This window comes from Sarcophilus harrisii, chromosome 3 (genome assembly GCF_902635505.1).
Source record: "Sarcophilus harrisii chromosome 3, mSarHar1.11, whole genome shotgun sequence".
Lineage (NCBI taxonomy): Eukaryota > Metazoa > Chordata > Mammalia > Dasyuromorphia > Dasyuridae > Sarcophilus > Sarcophilus harrisii.
In genome coordinates, this window is record NC_045428.1 from 340,432,306 (window position 1) to 340,451,277 (window position 18,972).

Genomic DNA, 18,972 nt, shown 5'->3' on the forward strand with positions numbered 1-18,972 from the left:
TCATTTAAGTTTTTTTTTTTTTTTTTTTTAAATCCTAGGTGGATAGAAATACTTTCACTGGTACCTCCAGTTTAAAGAATGACTATGCTGGTGCTACAGGGTTGATTTCTGTAGTTCTGACTTCTTGAGGTTCTGGAAGAACAAAGTAGAGTGTAGGAAGCTCTATTTTTAAGTCCAGCTGTGTGTCCTGTCCTGCCTTTTTTCTCTGATTCTCTTTTCTCCTATAGAAATCTTCTGTAATACAGGATGCTGTCCATGGCAGCATGGATCTTAATAGCATGGTGGCAGTGATTACTAAGTTGGATTTTGTTTCAAAAGCCCACGTGTTAAGTCCTTGATCAACTTGACTTGAGCTTCTTAGTCACAGTTGTTCTCTCAACTCTTATACTCATTCTAAGAATCTTGCACATACATGATGAAGTTCTCTCATATTTATTTTCTCTTCCTCAAAGTATTCAATTTCTATGATATACTTTTGTACTCCAGCTATATGCTACACAAAGGGATGGTCATATCATTCTTGTCATTATCTATAAGTACTATACTTTCTACTTTTTGGCCTTACTATATACCCTCCAAACCTCTAGTATTTTTCTAGGTTAATATCCCTTCAATCCTTTCTTCTAAATTTCAAATCTCTTTGAGAATTAGTTCAACTCCATATATACTATCTTTTGCTCTTGAATTTTTTTGTTCCCTTTTTGTGGTATCAATCTTAGCTGTAGATTTCTCTCACTATCTGTTTTCTTGAAATCTAATCACATGCTATTTCAACAGAATGAGAGGAAATCTTGAAACCATATTGAATGGCTACACCCCAAATTTATACTAGCAAATCACAAATGGACCCTTATCAGAAGTAAATATTCTTACTCCTCTTGAACTTATTTTCTATTCCACTTGCTACAGTATCTGTTCCAAACCTCTTCTCTTCCCTCTTCAAACCTCCCACTTCACTTGCTTCTCCCTCAGCACCAAGACTTACCATGTCACTTATCTCTTGCTCTTTGCATTCTGTAACTAAGTGATCAATGTTCCCAATCTTTTTCAATTGCCCCCACTATCACTACTTTTCTCTTCTTTATTTCATCTTGTCCTGATATAGGTTCTTTCTCTGCTACCAAGTAGACAATTCAAATATTTATTATCCTTAAAAAAAACTTCATTAGATCTTACTTTACTAATGCTCACAGAATTTTATAACACATGTTAGCGAAATAAAAGAAAAAGGCAAAGTTACCTTAGCTTTGTGTAGTTTTCAAAACAAAAACACAAGGAAACAAGACGTTTTACTATGTCATAAGTGGAGCATCTTTTAGATATAATCATCATTATAATAAAATTATATAATTTTGATGATTACAATAAATTATATTTATTATATCTATGTACTTTAGTTTCTTCAATTATAAAATGGGGGCAACAATAGTACCTATGTCCCAGGAGAGTTGTGAGAATCAAGTAAGATATTTACAAAGTGCTCAGCACAGAGCCTGACACATGGTTAAGTGCTACATATAAAAAAAATAGTAATGTTATTTTAGTTTCACTTTACCTCACAGGATCATTGTTACTGAAAAGACACATTTGTATCCAGTAAGATTTTCTATTTAATATAACCGTAAGGCTATAGAGACAATTGCTGCTTTTTCTCTGAAGAGAAATTTAGTAATGCTTTTTTCCCTCTGAACATGCAATCTTTTCTCTGGTCTAACAATTTTCAGCATTCTAAACTGTAACAATTTAAGAGATCAATTGATATTTATTAATCTATATTTTTGCCTACAGAGGCTTTAATTACCCTATTTAAGATCACCATTCTGATATATCTTGTCATTATCAGGTCAAATATGTTTTCTAGAGAACATTAAATAAAAGTATATAATTCACCCAGGGAAAATAACAGTTAATCCCAGCATTTTGAACCTAGCCCTTATAATAGCAAGGGATAGCCTTCCTTCTTTGTAGACGGATACCTGGGAATTCTCAGGATGGAATACCACATATGCTAAAAGTATTCAATTTCTATGATATACTTTTGTACTCCAGCTATATGCTACACAAAGGGATGGTCATCCTGTTTTTTTAGCATTAAGATGGCCAACTAATAGAATATTGAATTTAAAAGGGTAGATTTAGAGACAAAGGAAAACAAAAAAATAAAAGTAATATAAGCAATCATTCATTACACATAAGTGAGAAATACTTGTGACTTCAGTTTTTAAAACTAACCCAATTTTAATCACTAACTACAGCAATTAATACAAAAAAGATAAAGAAACCCAAAGTAAGGAAAAAATGCCTATTGTAGAACCAAAAAAAGTCTCTAGATTTTAGAGAATTATTCTGGAAAAAACCCCAAACCAAAATAAAGATATTTGAAACTTTTTGACAAAGAAAAATAAAATGGAACTTTGATACTTCAACAATAACTGTCAAATGATATCAATGTAAGACAATAAGAGAAACAGAAGTTTGGAAAGAGAACTCTATTTCCTATTCTCACACAACTTCACCTAAAGAGTTAAACCATTTTTTTGGAAATGTAGATAAATATTCTATTCTTTAAAGATTCCATGTGAATCATATTATTTCTCCTCAGTAATCTAATTAGTTGCTTCATATTTATATGCTCATTCTAATTATATAAAAGTAGATCTTTCAAAAAATTTGATCAAATAAAGTGAAAAGAGGAGTAGAGTGTCCAAGGAACACTTAAATATAATTATTTAAGTATATTTTTTCATTAACATATTGTTCAATTAGATTAAGAATCATTTGAAAAAAATAGTTAAAAGTTGACTTCATATTGAGATTTAATGAGACTTTATGGAGAAATTCTCAAATACTTGAAGTTCTAAAATGATATTCTTTCTATTTGACAACAATCACATCAATAAGGAATGCTATTCACAAATAAAAAATACACTTAAGGTCACTTGTAATAACCTACTAAGTATATTAAAATAATTTTACCTTTTAGATGATAGGAACATGGCTGGGAATATACACCTTAATAGTGGACCGATAGCTTAACATATAAATGTTTTTCCCTATATTTTGATGTTCTAAATATGAAATTTATATTAGCAATTGTATTTCCAATGAAAGCTCTTTAAAGGTAGAAATGCTTCTATGTATATGTATATAAAATTAATCAGCACTACATATTAATGTTTATAACCATAACAGACCTAAAATGGAATGGAAATTTAACAGGAGCTAGAAATGGAAAAATGTCTATGGTCTATTAGATTCTTCATATGAACATATTTCTAGGCTTAATATTTTCCAAACTATAAGCCCTGACAGACTGGTTAGTTGGGCCACTAAGTTGTTTCCCAAATGGCAGGTTGTTAAATATTCATCTAAAAAAGTTTATATTGGTTTAATATTTGAATCACTGAAATATACCAAAAGCAACCTTTAAGTCAAGATGTGAGCTTCACATTGTAGAAGACACTAGTTACCCCTTCTACATTGTAAGAGTTTAAGGGCATGGAGACCCCCCCTCATCTGGAAAATCTGTGTAAAACTTTCTGGCCTTCCCTTTTTAACAGAGAAGAAGTCTGAATTTTGTTCTTTTTCTTTTACAAGATCTTTAGAATATCTTATTGTAAAACCTGGGTGAAGTATTCTCTTATCAGCTCTGTATTGTCTATTGGGCTTCATCTGTAGCTTTCAGAAAACTCGACCAATATTCCTATTCCATTTCTTACAGCGACTTGTGATATATTGAAAATGAGATGGAGAAAGTCATGATATGGAAGGAATAACTGTACTATCTTCTAGAAATATTCTTCCTTTCTAACAGAGAAGCATTGGGGAAAACGGAATTTAATATATATGAATGTAATGCTTCTTATTTTTTTCATTCATATTTGCATTAAAATCTGTATTTATTTGTCTTACCAAAGAGTAGGGATTAGCAGTATTTTAACTCTGCCAGGTTATTTTGCTCATTATTTTATGCAACAATTTTTATGATTGTATTTGATCTTTGTATATATTTATAGATATAAATGATAACCATTATAAATGACTTAATTTGATTATTCAGAGATAGAAAAACTTCTTTTTGATTTCTAAATTTTTAACCTTTCCCATCCAGAAACTGAACAGTTTGGGATCATTTTTGCTTGCCTAACAAACTAGATGTTTCAGAATGATTTTCTGTTTATGCTCAAGAAAGTAGACTCTAAGAATGTTAAAACTTTAAATCCCCAATCCCAATGTCTGTTTTTAAGCAGTCCTCAATGAAGTCTCTAACAATTACTATTACCTATTTCTTCTCTGCTCTATATAGCTGTGGCTTTGAGACCTATTTTCTTTCTCTATATTCTCTTCATAATTATCTTAAAGTTCCCATGGATTCAACAATCATCTTTATGCAGATAACTTCCAGACTTATCAATTAACATGTATGCATTAAGGCTTACTATGCTAACTGCTCAGAACACAAAGAAAAGCAAAATAGTAACATTTAATAATTAAGTAATATTTTTGCTCTCAAGATGATGACATCCCTTGTCATCAAGAGATGACATGTAAGGAAAAGAGATAACATGTAAGTTTCTAGGTGCATACAAAATTTATATATACAAAGTATATGGGAGGTAATCTAAGTGGAAAATATTACCAATAACATATGAAAAGTAAAAGCCAAAGATGACATCATAGTTTTGAAATTAGCCTTTAATATCTTCCTAACTGGTACTACTAGATGGTTAAAACAAATACTGGCAGGGATAACACTAAAGCCAGCTGTGAACATATTTCTGTGGCTGAAAGATATGAGAAGTTGGTTCAAAGAGAGAAAGAAGAAAACAATGGCCTGAAGGACTTTTGTTATTGTTCAGTTGTTGCAGTCATGCCTGACTCTTCAGGTCCCCATTTGGGATTTTCTTGGCAAAGACACTGGAACGGTTGGCCTTCGCTACCTTATTTTACAGATTAGGAACTTGAGACAAACAGTAAAGTGACTTGCCCAGAGTGATATAGCTAGCTATTTAAGTCCCTGACACTGAATTTGAATGTAAGTCTTCCTGACTTCAGATTCAAAGCTCAATCCACTGTATACCTAGCTGCTCCTAAGGGAGGAGAAAGGGAAGGTAAAAAAGAGAGATGGCCTCTGAGGAAAGTAAGGGTAGAAAATTGGTAAAACTGAGGTACAGATGTTTGATTTTCTCTGCTTTTAAATATCACAGAGGGCCACTACTGTCAATAAGGAAATTCATTACAAAAGAAGAGTTCTAAACAAAACAGTTTTTTCTAAGTCCTGGTGAAGCTATTTTGTCACTGAGGTAACAAAGCAAATCCTCTATAAAAAAAATGCTATAAAAAAATAAGATTATATATTTAGAACTATTGAGAGATTTGGGTTATAGACATCAAGGATTGTTTCTATTCTATCCCTCTAGATAAGGAGGATATGAAAAGATTTGCCTTTTCAGTGCCCAGTGTTAATTTAGCTGAGCCTTATAAAAGATATGAATGGACAGTTTTGCCACAGGGAATAAAAAATAGCCCTACTTTGTGCCAAATGTATGTTGCTACTGCTCTTACTTCAGTGAGAAAAGCATTTCCAAAGGTAATATTGTTGCATTATATGGATGCTATTTTGGGGTGTGCACCTGAAGAACAAATGTTAGAAGCATGTCTACAAAAGACCATGGAAATGCTAAGAAACTACAAACTTCATATCGCTACAGAAAAAATTCAAAGGCATGCTCCTTTTCAATATTTAGGATATGAAATACATCCTAAGGCACTTACATTACAAAACTGTCTTTAAGAACAGAAAAGTTAAATACTTTGAATGATTTCCAAAAATTAATAGGAGATATCCAATGGATGCATCCAGTGCTCGGCTTAGCTACCAATCAATTGCAACCCTTATATGACATTTTAAGGGGAGACACTGCTTTAAATTCACCACACCAGCTTACAAAAGAAGCTCAAGAGGCTTTGAGAGAAATTGAACTGGCTTTATCCAATGTGGTTGAAAAGAGTCACTCAAAAACCCTTGGAAATATGTTTTTGCTACAAAAGAGGCACCTACAGCAGATATTAGGATGTAGAGAAAAGGGGGGAAAGGTAGATAATTTACTATGCAGATAATTATATTTCCACTTTCTGTCCATTATCTTTCATGTTTCCTTTAGTCTCATATATCCCCCTAAAATATATCAACTGTCTAAATTAAAATGAGTTAAGGTACTTCAATGAAAATTCCTGAAATTAAAATTCAATTCAATACAGAAAACATTCATTAAGTACTTACTATAAAGTTTGAAAGATGCAAGATAAAGGTAATGATATATACATAAAATTGTAATCCATTGGCAAGTATAATCCAAACACCAGAATTTCTAGTTTTGTCATCCTAACCACTGTGACTATAACTTCTCCTAATCTTATTTTGCTCATCTGTAAAATGAAAGCTGGATTAAATAACTTTCAAGGAACCTTCCAAAGTACATGTTCTATGATTCTGTCTTCTTTTCATTTACAAGTCCACTACAGAAGCCTGATATACATTGAGAATAGAAATATTAAGGCGGTTATTTAATCAAAATTTATCATAAAAACATTTGGACACTATAGATTGTTTTACAAGTAAAATTCCTTTAAATATAATTTTAAAAATCATATTCCTAGCATTCAGAAGAATGGAATTAATAAGATCTGTACTCAGATAGCAAATACACTTTTGGTATTGTTTTGGCATTCCATGCAAAGGAACCAGTAAGATCAAAGAAGTAAAAGACCAAAGACATATCTATCTGGGGGATAATGAAGCATACAATCTGACAGAAGCACTGTATACAGTATGTGAAGGGAGAAAATATGAGAAAAGGTTAGATAAAGTATCAGATTGGAAGACCTTCAAAGGTCTTTATCTATTTCACTTTATCCTACTTATTCTTGTCAGAGGGGGACAGACAGTGCTTAGAGCTGACCAATTGATTCCCCTTCTCCATCAACTCCAACAACAGAGTACCTATTGACTCTAGGATAAATTATCAACTTTTGTGATTAGTTAGTAAAGCTCTTCACAATCTGGCTCCAACCTATCTTTGCAGCCTCATCGAACATTATTCCCCTTCATATCCAAAACAGGTTCTGAATAACTGGTTAGTGACTGGGTGTAATTTGCCCTTCAGGTTATGGTAAAAAGAGAGACAGACAAGATATATAAAAAAGGAAATTGCTAATACCATTATTCAAGTACTTTTATTATAATAAAAAATTCAGCAAGGAAAAGCAAGTCCAAAGATCACAACAAAATTGCTAAGTTTTGCATTATTATTTAATTCAAAATGAACCTTAAAAACAAATTTATCTAATAGTTTAGTCTGAAAAACCTTCTAAAAGTTAAGTTGTGTTACTGGTTTGTGACAACTGAATTATAGATGAAGACTTGTCATACCAAGCCTTGGATAGTAAATTTATAAAACCCACAATAATTATTTCTAAAATAGTGGGAAGGAGGAGGAAGTTTACAAAATATTCACCCTAAAGTGTAAGTGGTAGTGGCAATGGATATACTCCTTTAAAAAAATCCTTTTAGGAATATTCAGAAATAATAGAAATGAATAACATTAAGTTTTTACATAATGTACTTGTTAGGAGCTTGGGGAGTGTATACAATAGATACAAAAAGATGTAGAAGTAAGAACTCAATCAAATAGGAACAAAGAAAATGGATAGAAGAATATTTGTTGTTACTGATCCTATGTGGGTCAATTAATTGTTACATGGAGGGGAAAAAAAGTCTGACCTACCATAATACTTGAGATCAACCATCTTAAAAATGACATTAAATATATACTACAGAACAATGGGTGGAGAATCACCAATACTGAGAGAAAAAAATCCCAAATCATGGTGAATATGAGTATTATTATGACAGTAATATTCTCTTAAGGAGATTTTTTAAAAATTTAAACTCCATTATATGTAATGCTATATATATATGGACTTAAGAACTTCATTTTATATTATATATGAGCTTAAGTACTTTAAAATGTTTTTCTAACTCATTTTTTTTTCCTCCCTGGGGGAGACTGAGGAAAATGAAGTTAAGTGACTTGCCCAAGAAGTGTTAAATGTCTGAGGCTGGATTTGAACTCATGATCTCCTGACTAAGACTGGTAGTACTCTACCCATGGTGCCATCTAGCTGACCCTTCAATAAATTTTTAAATCCATATAAAGACAATATTATCATTTTTACTGATGGCATCCCACAAATGTTTGTTATTAGTGCTGGTAAAGGCACTGAAACTAAAATACTTTTTTGATTCCATTAATATTTTCCATAATTACTCCTATATTTAATTACTGCAGAAAACAGTCATAGTAGTGTTTTTTTCTGTCATACATGTAGCTACGTTTACTAAAACAAAAATAGATGCTAAAATTATTGCTTAACATTAACAAAATGGACAGCAAATGAAATGGAATTTTTAAAGTGTGGCAATGGACTTTTAAATCTAACATCTATGCACTCATGTTTTTTCAGGAAAAAAAAAAGCAAATCTGTCAAACAGATTTTTATATATGTAAAAACACCCAAATATACTATTAAATATTAGTGGTTCAGAACCAAAATATTAAAAATATTAGATATATCTGTAATAATCCACTTTCAAATAAAAGAATTCTTAAAGAAGAATTGGCAAAGGGCAGCTAGATGGTGCAGTAGAATCAGGAACACCTGAGTTCAAATTAGAAGTCAGACACTTAATACTTCCTAGCTGTGTGACCCTGGGCAAGTCCCTTAATGCCAATTGTCTTTAAAAAAAAAAGAAAGAAAGAAAGAAAAGAAAAAGAAAAAAGAAATGGCAATGCTTTAGGGTTAGAAATGGATTTGATTTAAGACAACTCTGAGATACCACTCCACACCTGTCAGATTGGCTAAGATGACAGGAAAAGATAATGACGAATGTTGGAGGGGATGGGGGAAAACTGGGACACTGATGCATTGTTAGGGGAACTGTGAACAGATCCAACCATTCTGGAGAACGATTTGAAACGATGCTCAGAAATGTGCATACCCTTTGATCCAGCAGTGTTTCTTATATTCCAAAGAGATCTTAGAGGAGGGAAAGGGACCCATATGTGCAAAAGTGTTTGTGGCAGCCCTCTTTGTAGTGACAAGAAACTGAAAAGTGAATGGATGTCCATCAATTGGAGAATGGCTGAATAAATTATGGTGTATGAATGTTATGGAATATTATTGTTCTGTAAGAAATGACCAACAGGATGATTTCAGAGAGACCTGGAGAGACTTACATGAATTGATGCTAAATGAAATGAATAGAACCAGGAGATCATTATACACAGCAACAAGATGATGATCAATTCTGGTGGATGTGACTCCCTTCAACAATGAGATGATTCAAACCACTTCCAATTGTTCAGTGATGAAGAGAGCCATCTACACACAGAAAGAAGACTGTAGGAATTAAGTGTCAATCATAACATAGCATTCTCACTCTCTCTGTTGTTGTTTGCTTGCATTTTGTTTTCTTTCTCAGTTTTTTTTCTTTCTAGATCTGGTTTTTCTTGTACAGCAAGATAACTGTATAAATATGTATACATGTATTGGATTTAAAATATATTTTAAACATATTTAACATGCAATGGACTACCTGCCATCTAGGTAAGGGGGTAGGGGAAAGGAAAGGAAAATTTGGAACAGAAGGCTTTGCAAAGGTCAATGCTGAAAAATTACCCATGCAAGTTTTGTAAATAAAAAGCTTTATTTAAAAAAAAGGGAAAAACAAAAACAACAACTGTAGTGTTCTCTTCTTTTTAAAAATATGATGGTTCTCTCTGGGAGCAGGTTTCTCGGGGAGGTTTCTGGAGGCAGCCTTAGTTTCAGTTCATATCAATAATCACCCCTCAAATATCGCCAGGAGTTAAAATCCAATCTTTTATTTTTCCTCTGTCAACTTCAGCCGCACTTCTTCTGAATCATTTGTTTTGCCTGACTGCAGTCTCTGACTTTTCAATCTTCCCAACTGATTTCTCACTTGTGAATCTCCCGAAGTCTCCTCACTGACTTGTGACTCTCAATATCTCCAACTCTCTCTTGCTGAGCCTGAGAGCTTTTTATATATGCTCTCTTAAAGGTGTGAACCCAAAGGTTGACTCCTCCTCTGAGAGAGTGGGATTGTGGGAGGTGTAAACTTGGATGTCTCATACTGAATCCTGAAATCTCCCAAACTTGTTAACTAATATATGAACTAATGTGTGAACTCTCAAAGGTGTAAACCTAAGCATTGTTTCTACCAACTCTAGTGACTTAACACCTTGTTTCAAGTTCTGGCTCATAACAAACAACAACAAAAGAAATGGATTTGATTCACAAAGATGCTGTAAATGACTGATTTGCCAAATCAACAAAAGTGCTTCAATAAATGAAGAGCATATGAACAATCCAGTAAATCAAAAGCTCAGTGGTTTGGATTAAAACATCAGACTCTTTGTTCTTTCTCATTAGAAGCTAAGAAATAGTGAAAAAACCTGTATGCTAATACATTTAGACCACAATAAGTTATGAAAGTTCTTGTTTTTTGTGTGCTAAAAAGAGGAACTTCTACCAATACTATGTAAATACAATACCGGTTACCCCAAAACTCTTATTTAAATTTTTTAAGCTTTTATAATATAAAACTGCACTTTATATTCACACACACACACACTTTCTCTCTCTCTCTCTCTCTCTCTCTCTCTCTCTCTCTCTCTCTCTCAAATCCTCTATATATGAACAAAAATTATTAATTACACCTAGTTGCAAAACACTGTGCCAGGCACTGGAAACACAAAGAGAAAAATAAGAGTCCTTGCTGTCAAGGAGTTCATATTGTAAGAGGGGTAGAGGTTTCAGTTATAAGTCATATGGAAAGGTCCCATGGTCCCTAGGGTATAGGGGCAAAGCAGATGGTAATGCATCTTTGTTAATGTTATTTAACTGAAAAGACCATATCCAATTTCAATGCTGAATCATTTGACAGTGCCGAGGACTTCAGTGCAAAGACCTTTCCTTTCTTCAGTAGTTGTTTCTGGTGAAAAGGCAGGGGCTCCAACACCTGCAGAAGTAGTTATCAAGTCAAGTCTCTACAAGGGTTCATTCCTAGGATATTGGGTATAAGGGCTAAGCTGAAAGTAGGGCTAGTGGTTAGCAGGGTGTTTTAAGTTCAAATCGGGATTCAGGTCTGAGCAGATAATCCTTATGAACAAGATTTTTATAGAATCAGTTCTTCAAAGAAGGAGTGATCTTAGAGACAAGCAAGTTCAACTTCTAATCTTTACAGAAAACAAGACTCAGGAAAGCTACATGATTACTTTCTATGACACAGGAAAGAAATAATAAAACTTTGGAATAGAACCCAATTGTGAATCAGTTTAGTGATTTTTCTACTTTTTTTGCACATTCTTCTCTCTGCATTAACTACTTTAACACACCTCTGGTAAAGGCAGAGCTCCTCAGGAATACTACTACTTCACTAATACCAATTAAGGAGTCAGGGGACAAATCTGGCCTTACTTTACCCTATGAAAAATGTTGTTTTGCTCTAAGCCAATGTCATGAAGCTACAGGTTTTGAGTTATTTTTCTAAGAAGCCCAAGGATTTGTAGTATTCCACATGTCTGTGATCTCGTCCTCTGCCCTCTCTGACCAATACAAACATTTATTAGCTGTCTACCCTGGGAGAGAGATGTAACTGGTCTAGATAAAGACTTTAACTTATCACAATTTTCTAAAATTACAGACAGCATGTATCAGGTGAATTTCCCTTTAAAGTGTCAAAATTTTTTAACATGCTTAATAACTGCGACCAATAGTCACAGAGAATTAGCAAGCATTTATTAAGTGTCTACTATGGAATGGGCACTATGCAGGCAGCAGCGGTAAAAACATAAAAATGAACCTGACTCTTCACCAACACCAAAGGAGTTCAAGAACTAAACAACTAGCTCAAATGCCACATTAAACTTGTCACACAAAACGACTCCACAGAGCCCTATGTAACATTCAAGTCTTCATTACTTTGCCACAGTTCTGCTAGGAGATTCCTTTCTCTCACATACTCAAACTGCCCTGTGATCTTACATCAAAAGTTCTTTCCAATGACACAGGTCACAGCTCACTTATTTGTGCCCGTCTTGTCCATCTCCTTCCAAAAGGTCAATGCAAGAAGTCCACCTAATATGCAAGTTTTGTTTTTTGGCTTATGGTGAGAGTACTGATGGGGTGGGCAGGCAAATAGGCAAATTAATAGACTATCAGGCCTGGAGTCAGGAAGACTCACCTTCCTGAGTTCAAATGTGGCCTAAGACACTAGCTGTGTGACCCTAAGTAAATCATTTAATCCTATTTATTTTACTTTCCTCATCTATAAAATCAGCTGGAGAAGAAAATAGCAAACCACTCTTATATCTCTGCCAAGAAAATCTCTAATGAAGTTTGAAGACACAATTAAAACAAGTAAACAAATTGGCAGAGCACCCTAACTTTCCATCTGTCACTCCTTATTCTTGTCGAGTGACCATCTTCTCTTTCTTTACTATTTTTCTTCATACTCCTTATGTCTTTCCACTGTCCTTTGATATTCATCAGAGTGGTGTTCCAGGGCTTGCTATTATACAGCAACACAAGGCTTGAAAAGATGGGTTTTCACTGTTATGGAATGCTCAGGTTTAATAAAAGTATGGCTCTGTATGTTTGCAGTTTCCAAAAGCAATCCTTTTTTTTTTCTTTTTAATTTGAAACCAGCTTATTATCTATCTGTTCTGTATATACTTTATTGACCAAGTGCTATATCAGATGTCCACCTAGACAGATAAATGTTGAAATATGAACAACCTACTGTCCATTTTTTCTTTCCTATGTGACTGGATAGACCCACCTTTAACTAATTACAGATCTCTTTCTGGAGATTCTGTAATATCACGAGGGATGGTGAAATTAATACTATGTTATCTGCAAATGGGAGCATTTAAAGCAGGGGTCCTCAAACTTTTAAAATAGGGAGCCAGTTCACTGTCCCTCAGACTGTTGGAGGGCCAGACTATAGTAAAAACAACTTTGTTTTGTGGGCCTTTAAATAAAGAAACTTCATGGCCCTGGGTGAGGGGGATAACTGTCCTCAGCTGCCGCATCTGGCCCGCAGCTATAGTTTGAGGACCCCTGATTAAAGGATCAATCAAAGAGAATCTCTCCTTAACCTAGACTCTGCATTGGATCTCATCTATCACAGTTACAAATAGTGCTGGAAAGCATACAACTCTGTTTCAGGCTTTGCTCAATGTTTATTATCAAAGGGTGAATAGTTTTATTTCTGTTGTTACATATTCCAAAGAATCCTGAATACTTGTAGTAATGTAAGACACCTTGTACTCCAACCCATAAAAGGGAATTTTACTATACTGAATACTTTTTCAAAATCGATCAATAAGTACAATGATGTTTCAAATTCTCTACACATTTCAGCCAGTTGTGAGATGGAAAAGACGCAATACCATTGTTGAATACCATTTGCTAAACCTACTTGTTCTTCATTGAGGATGCCCTTAATTCATGAATAAGACAACTATCAAAAAAATGTATTATAGTTGGAATAGTAGGCATGTAAGTTGGTAGTGATTAATGTTGCTTACCTTTTTTGGTACTGAAAGCATAAGATTATTTTCCTTCTAGCTACTGCTATCTTCTCCTCCTTATAGCTTATAAATTGGTCCCTCAATGCTTTCATAACTCTCCAGCACCTCTAAACAAAAACTACTTTTCTATAGTTGAAGCAATTTGGCTGCCTTTTCCAATTTTTTTTTTTTAAATGTGATTTCTAGTTCCTTTTTAAGCACCTCAGACACTGTGATGTTGGGATACATAGTGAAGTTAATATCCTTTATGGAGAAAAAAGTTTCTTTTAATAGTTTTTGCACTACTTTCCATTTTTCTTCAGTTTGAAGTTGTCTTTCCATTATTATCCTTAAATGCTTTTGCTCTGTACCCCTTACCCCACCAAAACTATCTTTAACTACTTTGTATTTATTCTCTTTATGCTTATTCTCTGTATTTATATATATGCTTGTTGTTTTCAATTAGAATGTTAAGCTTCTTTTGAATTGTCATCGTTTCATGACTTGTATTGCATACCTAGTGCTTAAGTGTCTGTTCACATGTCTAAAATACCCTCCAATATGTTATTGTATAAAACAAATACAAAATTACTAAAAAACTATTTTTAAATGTTTATCCTTAAACATAAAAATCAAGCTGCAAACGCACTATTAAGCTTATACTATGTTACAGTCTACATTTAAGATAAAGAATCATGGAATCTTGGACATAAACTTAAAAGATATTTATCTCTTAACCTTAAAACACTACCGTATTTAAAACATACCAAAGAGATAATAAAAGTCTACTGAATTTGCAGGAAATATTAAAAAGTTAGGTTTCCACAGCTTGTTGTAAGCTTCAAGGTAATGTAAGATATTAAGAACCAGGGATCAATAAGTTTCTAGAAGAAACTAACTTAGTTATAAAATTCTGATAATGGGGTCTAGGCTAGAAATTGGCTTAAACCCATTAGGATCAATTTGCCCTTGGATCTTCATTGTGTTTGCTTAATAAACCTCATATGCATAGAAGCTGACACATCCCCTCATAAAATTAGAACATGGGATGTATGACTAAGGAAGGAGAACATGCATAGGAGAAACATGTAAGGGATGATGTAACCCAAAAGGGAATGAACCAATCCATTCTCTGGAGCAGGTGGGGAAATGCTTTGAATTAACAATGTAAGGCTTCTCTTGATTCTGTACTCAGTGCTCTCTCTTCTTAGAAAAGAGTGCAGTTTGCTTTTGGCCAAAAACACCCAATTCCTCTGGACTCTCTATAATAAACTTTCCTTGACACCTGAATTTCAGTGTCAAGTGTGTTTCTAACAAATTGTGAAAGACCACTAGAGAAACAACTACTGTAGTCTAATAGGTCATGCCAATGTTTAATAATAAAAATCATTCTTAGAAAAATTTTCCCTATATATAAATTCCTTATGCTACAATTTAGAATAATTTTTAATAAAGGTTTTAATAACATTTTAAAATGATTTTTACATCCTGAACTGAGCATTTCAAAAACTATCAGGCTATATACTAAAACTTTTCTAAATGGCTCAAAGTCATTTGTCATTGTGGTTGCTTGTAGAGTTAATGAACATTTTATTAAATTAGCTTTGTATATTTGAACACATACATTTTAATGAGTTTATAAAGTATCATGTGGTATGACTACCTAATTTATATTTCACTAACAGTAAAATGACTTTCAAAGTAATGTTAAGATTTTTGAATGTACTTTCTTAATTCATCTACAAACCAAAATGTTTTCTGTGGGAATGAATTACTAAAATTAATGATCTGCATGATTTCACATATTTAACTGACATCATATTGCTTGTTTTTCAAGGGTTAAGAAGAGGTCTGGAAGGGAGAAAGAGAATTTGGAATTCAAAATTTATAAAAAATGAACACTAAAAATACATTTTAAAAACTTTTTTTTTTTTTGGGGGGGGGGAGAATGAAAATCAAGGGAAGTTATTTTTTTTTTAAAGATCTTTTGGGGAACATTTCTTTTTCACCACTTTTGCAACAGATAAGAAGACCAACCTAAGTTCTGTGCTATTTTAAATATAAATTAATTAATTGGTTCTTTTCCCCATTAGTTTTCTAGGGATTGAATGCAAGTTAAAAAAAAGTACATACATGCATGTATATACACATATGCACACAATAAAATATGTTCATGCATATAAGTGCTTATATATATTCTTGCTTTGTTTTGTATGTAGACTTATTCTGAATATACAGAATTAATGGGTGAAGAATTTCATCCAAAGTGGATTAGTATCTTTGCAACTTTGGCCTAGATTTACTGTGTCACTTTGACATTAAGTGACATCCCCAGATTCACACATCCAGTTTTTGTCAGAGACCTCACTTGAATCCAGGTCCTTCCTGATTTCTTGACTCCTGACCAGCTTTTGTCTATTACTTCACACTGCTTCTTGTATGTGTATTTTATATGTATACATCTGTATGTAAAAATGTTTATATGCACATATACATAGATTTTGCTTCTATAATCATTCTCCTTTTTTTTTTAGGTGTGTTAGAAATGTACAAATAATTCTACAGGATTCAAAATATATCTATACCACATAAAAGCTAATGGTTCATTAGTCTGTTAGTGTCAAAAATCTTTTTTTTGCGGGGTGAAGTGGAGTATCCAATCTAATTAAAAGATCTTTGAGGACAGGACTTTGTTCTGAGATTTAACAACAAAAACAAGCAACAATTAACAACAACAAAAACCACAATGCTTCACTACATGGTAGGTGCTTAATAAATGTTTGTTGTATTGAACCCATCCTCATAAGCACAAATTGGCTACAGATTAAAAAGGATACTTTCATATGAAAAGGAAAGCATGCTGCATGGGAGAAAAACTAAGAAAAACCTATCCACCATTATACACAACTTCTCCAACTCACCACAAACGCATGGAACACATATATATATGCAAGACAATGTATGGTTCATAATTTACAAAAGAAATCTTTTCTTACTTGGAGTCACAATTAAACAAAGCAATGAAGTATGCTTCTAAATGAACTGTAGGTTAGAGGTCCTAAGTCTATAGTATATGTGTGTGTATAAAATGAAAGAAACTATTTCTCTACTTAAAAAAAAAAAGCATATATGTACACACACACACACGCAGTTTTCTTCCTTTTAAAATTCTTTAGTCTTCCATGAGCTGGCAAAAGGAAATACAAACTATGATGGCAAAGATAAAACTAATGAGATTTGTAGTAGTTTTTTTACTTTCTTCTAACTCAGGAAACTGCCTGCAATATTCCTTCCTTTCAAAAAAAATTTTTTTATTAATTTAGTTTGAAAAACCTGTTGCTCAATTATAAAGACTCAAGCTAAAAAAAAAAAAAAAAAAAAAAAAAAATCCAAATCTAAGAAAATGAAGTTATTCTGTGATGCTGAAGCTGCCAGACTTTTTATTACTGAGTTTGAAAGTCAGTGTGGGCTGTCTCTGAAAAGCTGCTACTTCAGCACTTCCAAATGAATTTCAAGTCTATGTTCTATTTTATCTTTTGTAAGTTTAATGTATTCAGCAATAGTGAACTGACAATTTAAATAACTACATTTTAAAACAAACGATGCATTGATGTTAATGTGTGAAAATGGTCCCAACCCCTGGGAGTCTTGGTTCCCACCATTGTTTACTCTGACAACAGGATATAATTGCTTACTTACTTGGCAGCAAATTTTACCATCTGCTTGCTTGCATGGTCTCCCACAGCCACCAGAGCTTGGACATTAAACTGCTGCTGACGTAGTACTAAGAAACACTGCTTTCCTGAATAAAGAAATAGAAACAATGCAGGTATATTAGATCAAACTACTATTTCGTCTTCTTTTTAAAATAAGCCTAAGCATAAAGAAATCTCTTCTTTACTTTTAAAAAAAGCTTTTCATTACATCATTAACAAGTAATTTAAAATATGCAAGTTATTAAAAGGAAATCTACCTTGATAAAAGAAAGCAGAAGCATTAGTTATCAAACACCGTGTACTTTCTATATGCTTTTCCTAATTCTCCTGAGCTGTCAATACTTTCTCTCTCTCCAAACTACCTTGTATTTGCTTTAAATGTTATTTGAATGGTTTACGTAAGTTTAAATATACATATTTTTTCCTCCCATAAAATGTAAGCTTCTTTGGGGACATGGATTACATAATTTTTATCTCTGTATCCCTATTACCTGGCACATAGTAGGTTCTAAATACTTAGTTGATTATAGTTAGCATATCAAAAAGTTATTTCTTGAATCTTCCAAAAGGATGGCACTCTTCAAGTTAACTATAAAAGGCTAAAAATCAAATCTCAATTACAGATATAATCTACTTAAATAGTTGACCATACCTGGTTAATTGGAATATTTGTACCAATTCATTACCCCAAAGCTACATTTCTATGTTTTCTAATCTATACACTAAAATAATAAAAAAGAAAATCATAAAATGGGAAAACACTTTGTGGCACGGGCTCAAGATTAGCTCATTAACTCAAAGCCTCATTATTATCATGTGAGAAACTTTAGATACATAAAAACAAGGATCATCCTTAAGAGTCACCTTGAACTCCAGACTGTTAAAAAAAAAAAAAAAAAAAAAAAAGGCAAGAAATGAAAAGAGTGAGACTGGTAAGAAGATATATTTACCATCACCTTACTCTAATGGTTTGTGCTGAAAAACTAATACATTCCATAATCAAAGAATAAAATGTTATTTATCTGGAGACCAGACTTCTGGAATTTTCAACTGTCAAGAGAATTCAGAAATGCAATTCCAAACTTCAAGATTCTGGCAACAGAATGAGATGGAGCAACAAATTACAATGATAACTTCCAAGAAGAGCTGAGGTTATCCCCATTATATGATTTCTTATCATGTTGCTGACCAGAGGGATAGGACCATCTGGACTGGCTGACAATGTCTATAAAAGGCCAGAAGTTTCTCTAGAAAGATGCATGGGAGAAGTAACATGATTCAGAAAAGATAAAAAAGAAAAGCAGAGAGAATAGAATGACAGAGATAAGAATTGGGAGCAGCTGGAATAGAGTACTAGGAATAACAGATACTGATATTAACATGGAAGTGGGGGGAAAAAACAGAGAGAGGAAAGAACAGTGCTGTCATCGGGGTGAGGAGGGGCAACATCCTGTTACTTACTCAAAAACTTTAAAAACATTACTGATATATTGGTTTTATATGAGCTTCATTTTTGAATATCTCTCTCTCACCTCCTCTCTTCAACAGGCCATCCAGTATTATTTTTTTAATTAAAGTTTTTATTTGCAAAACATATGCAT

At 33.1% G+C, this 18,972-nt stretch overlaps 1 protein-coding gene across 1 annotated transcript in view; it reads right to left on the reverse strand.

Moving 5' to 3' along the window:
• DARS1 (aspartyl-tRNA synthetase 1) overlaps positions 1-18,972 on the reverse strand; it is a 72,989-nt gene that overhangs the window by 33,887 nt on the left and 20,130 nt on the right. The window contains exon 4 of the mRNA XM_031960020.1: positions 17,355-17,457. Within this exon, the coding sequence (XP_031815880.1) occupies positions 17,355-17,457 (103 nt within the window). The remainder of the gene's footprint in view (positions 1-17,354; positions 17,458-18,972) is intronic.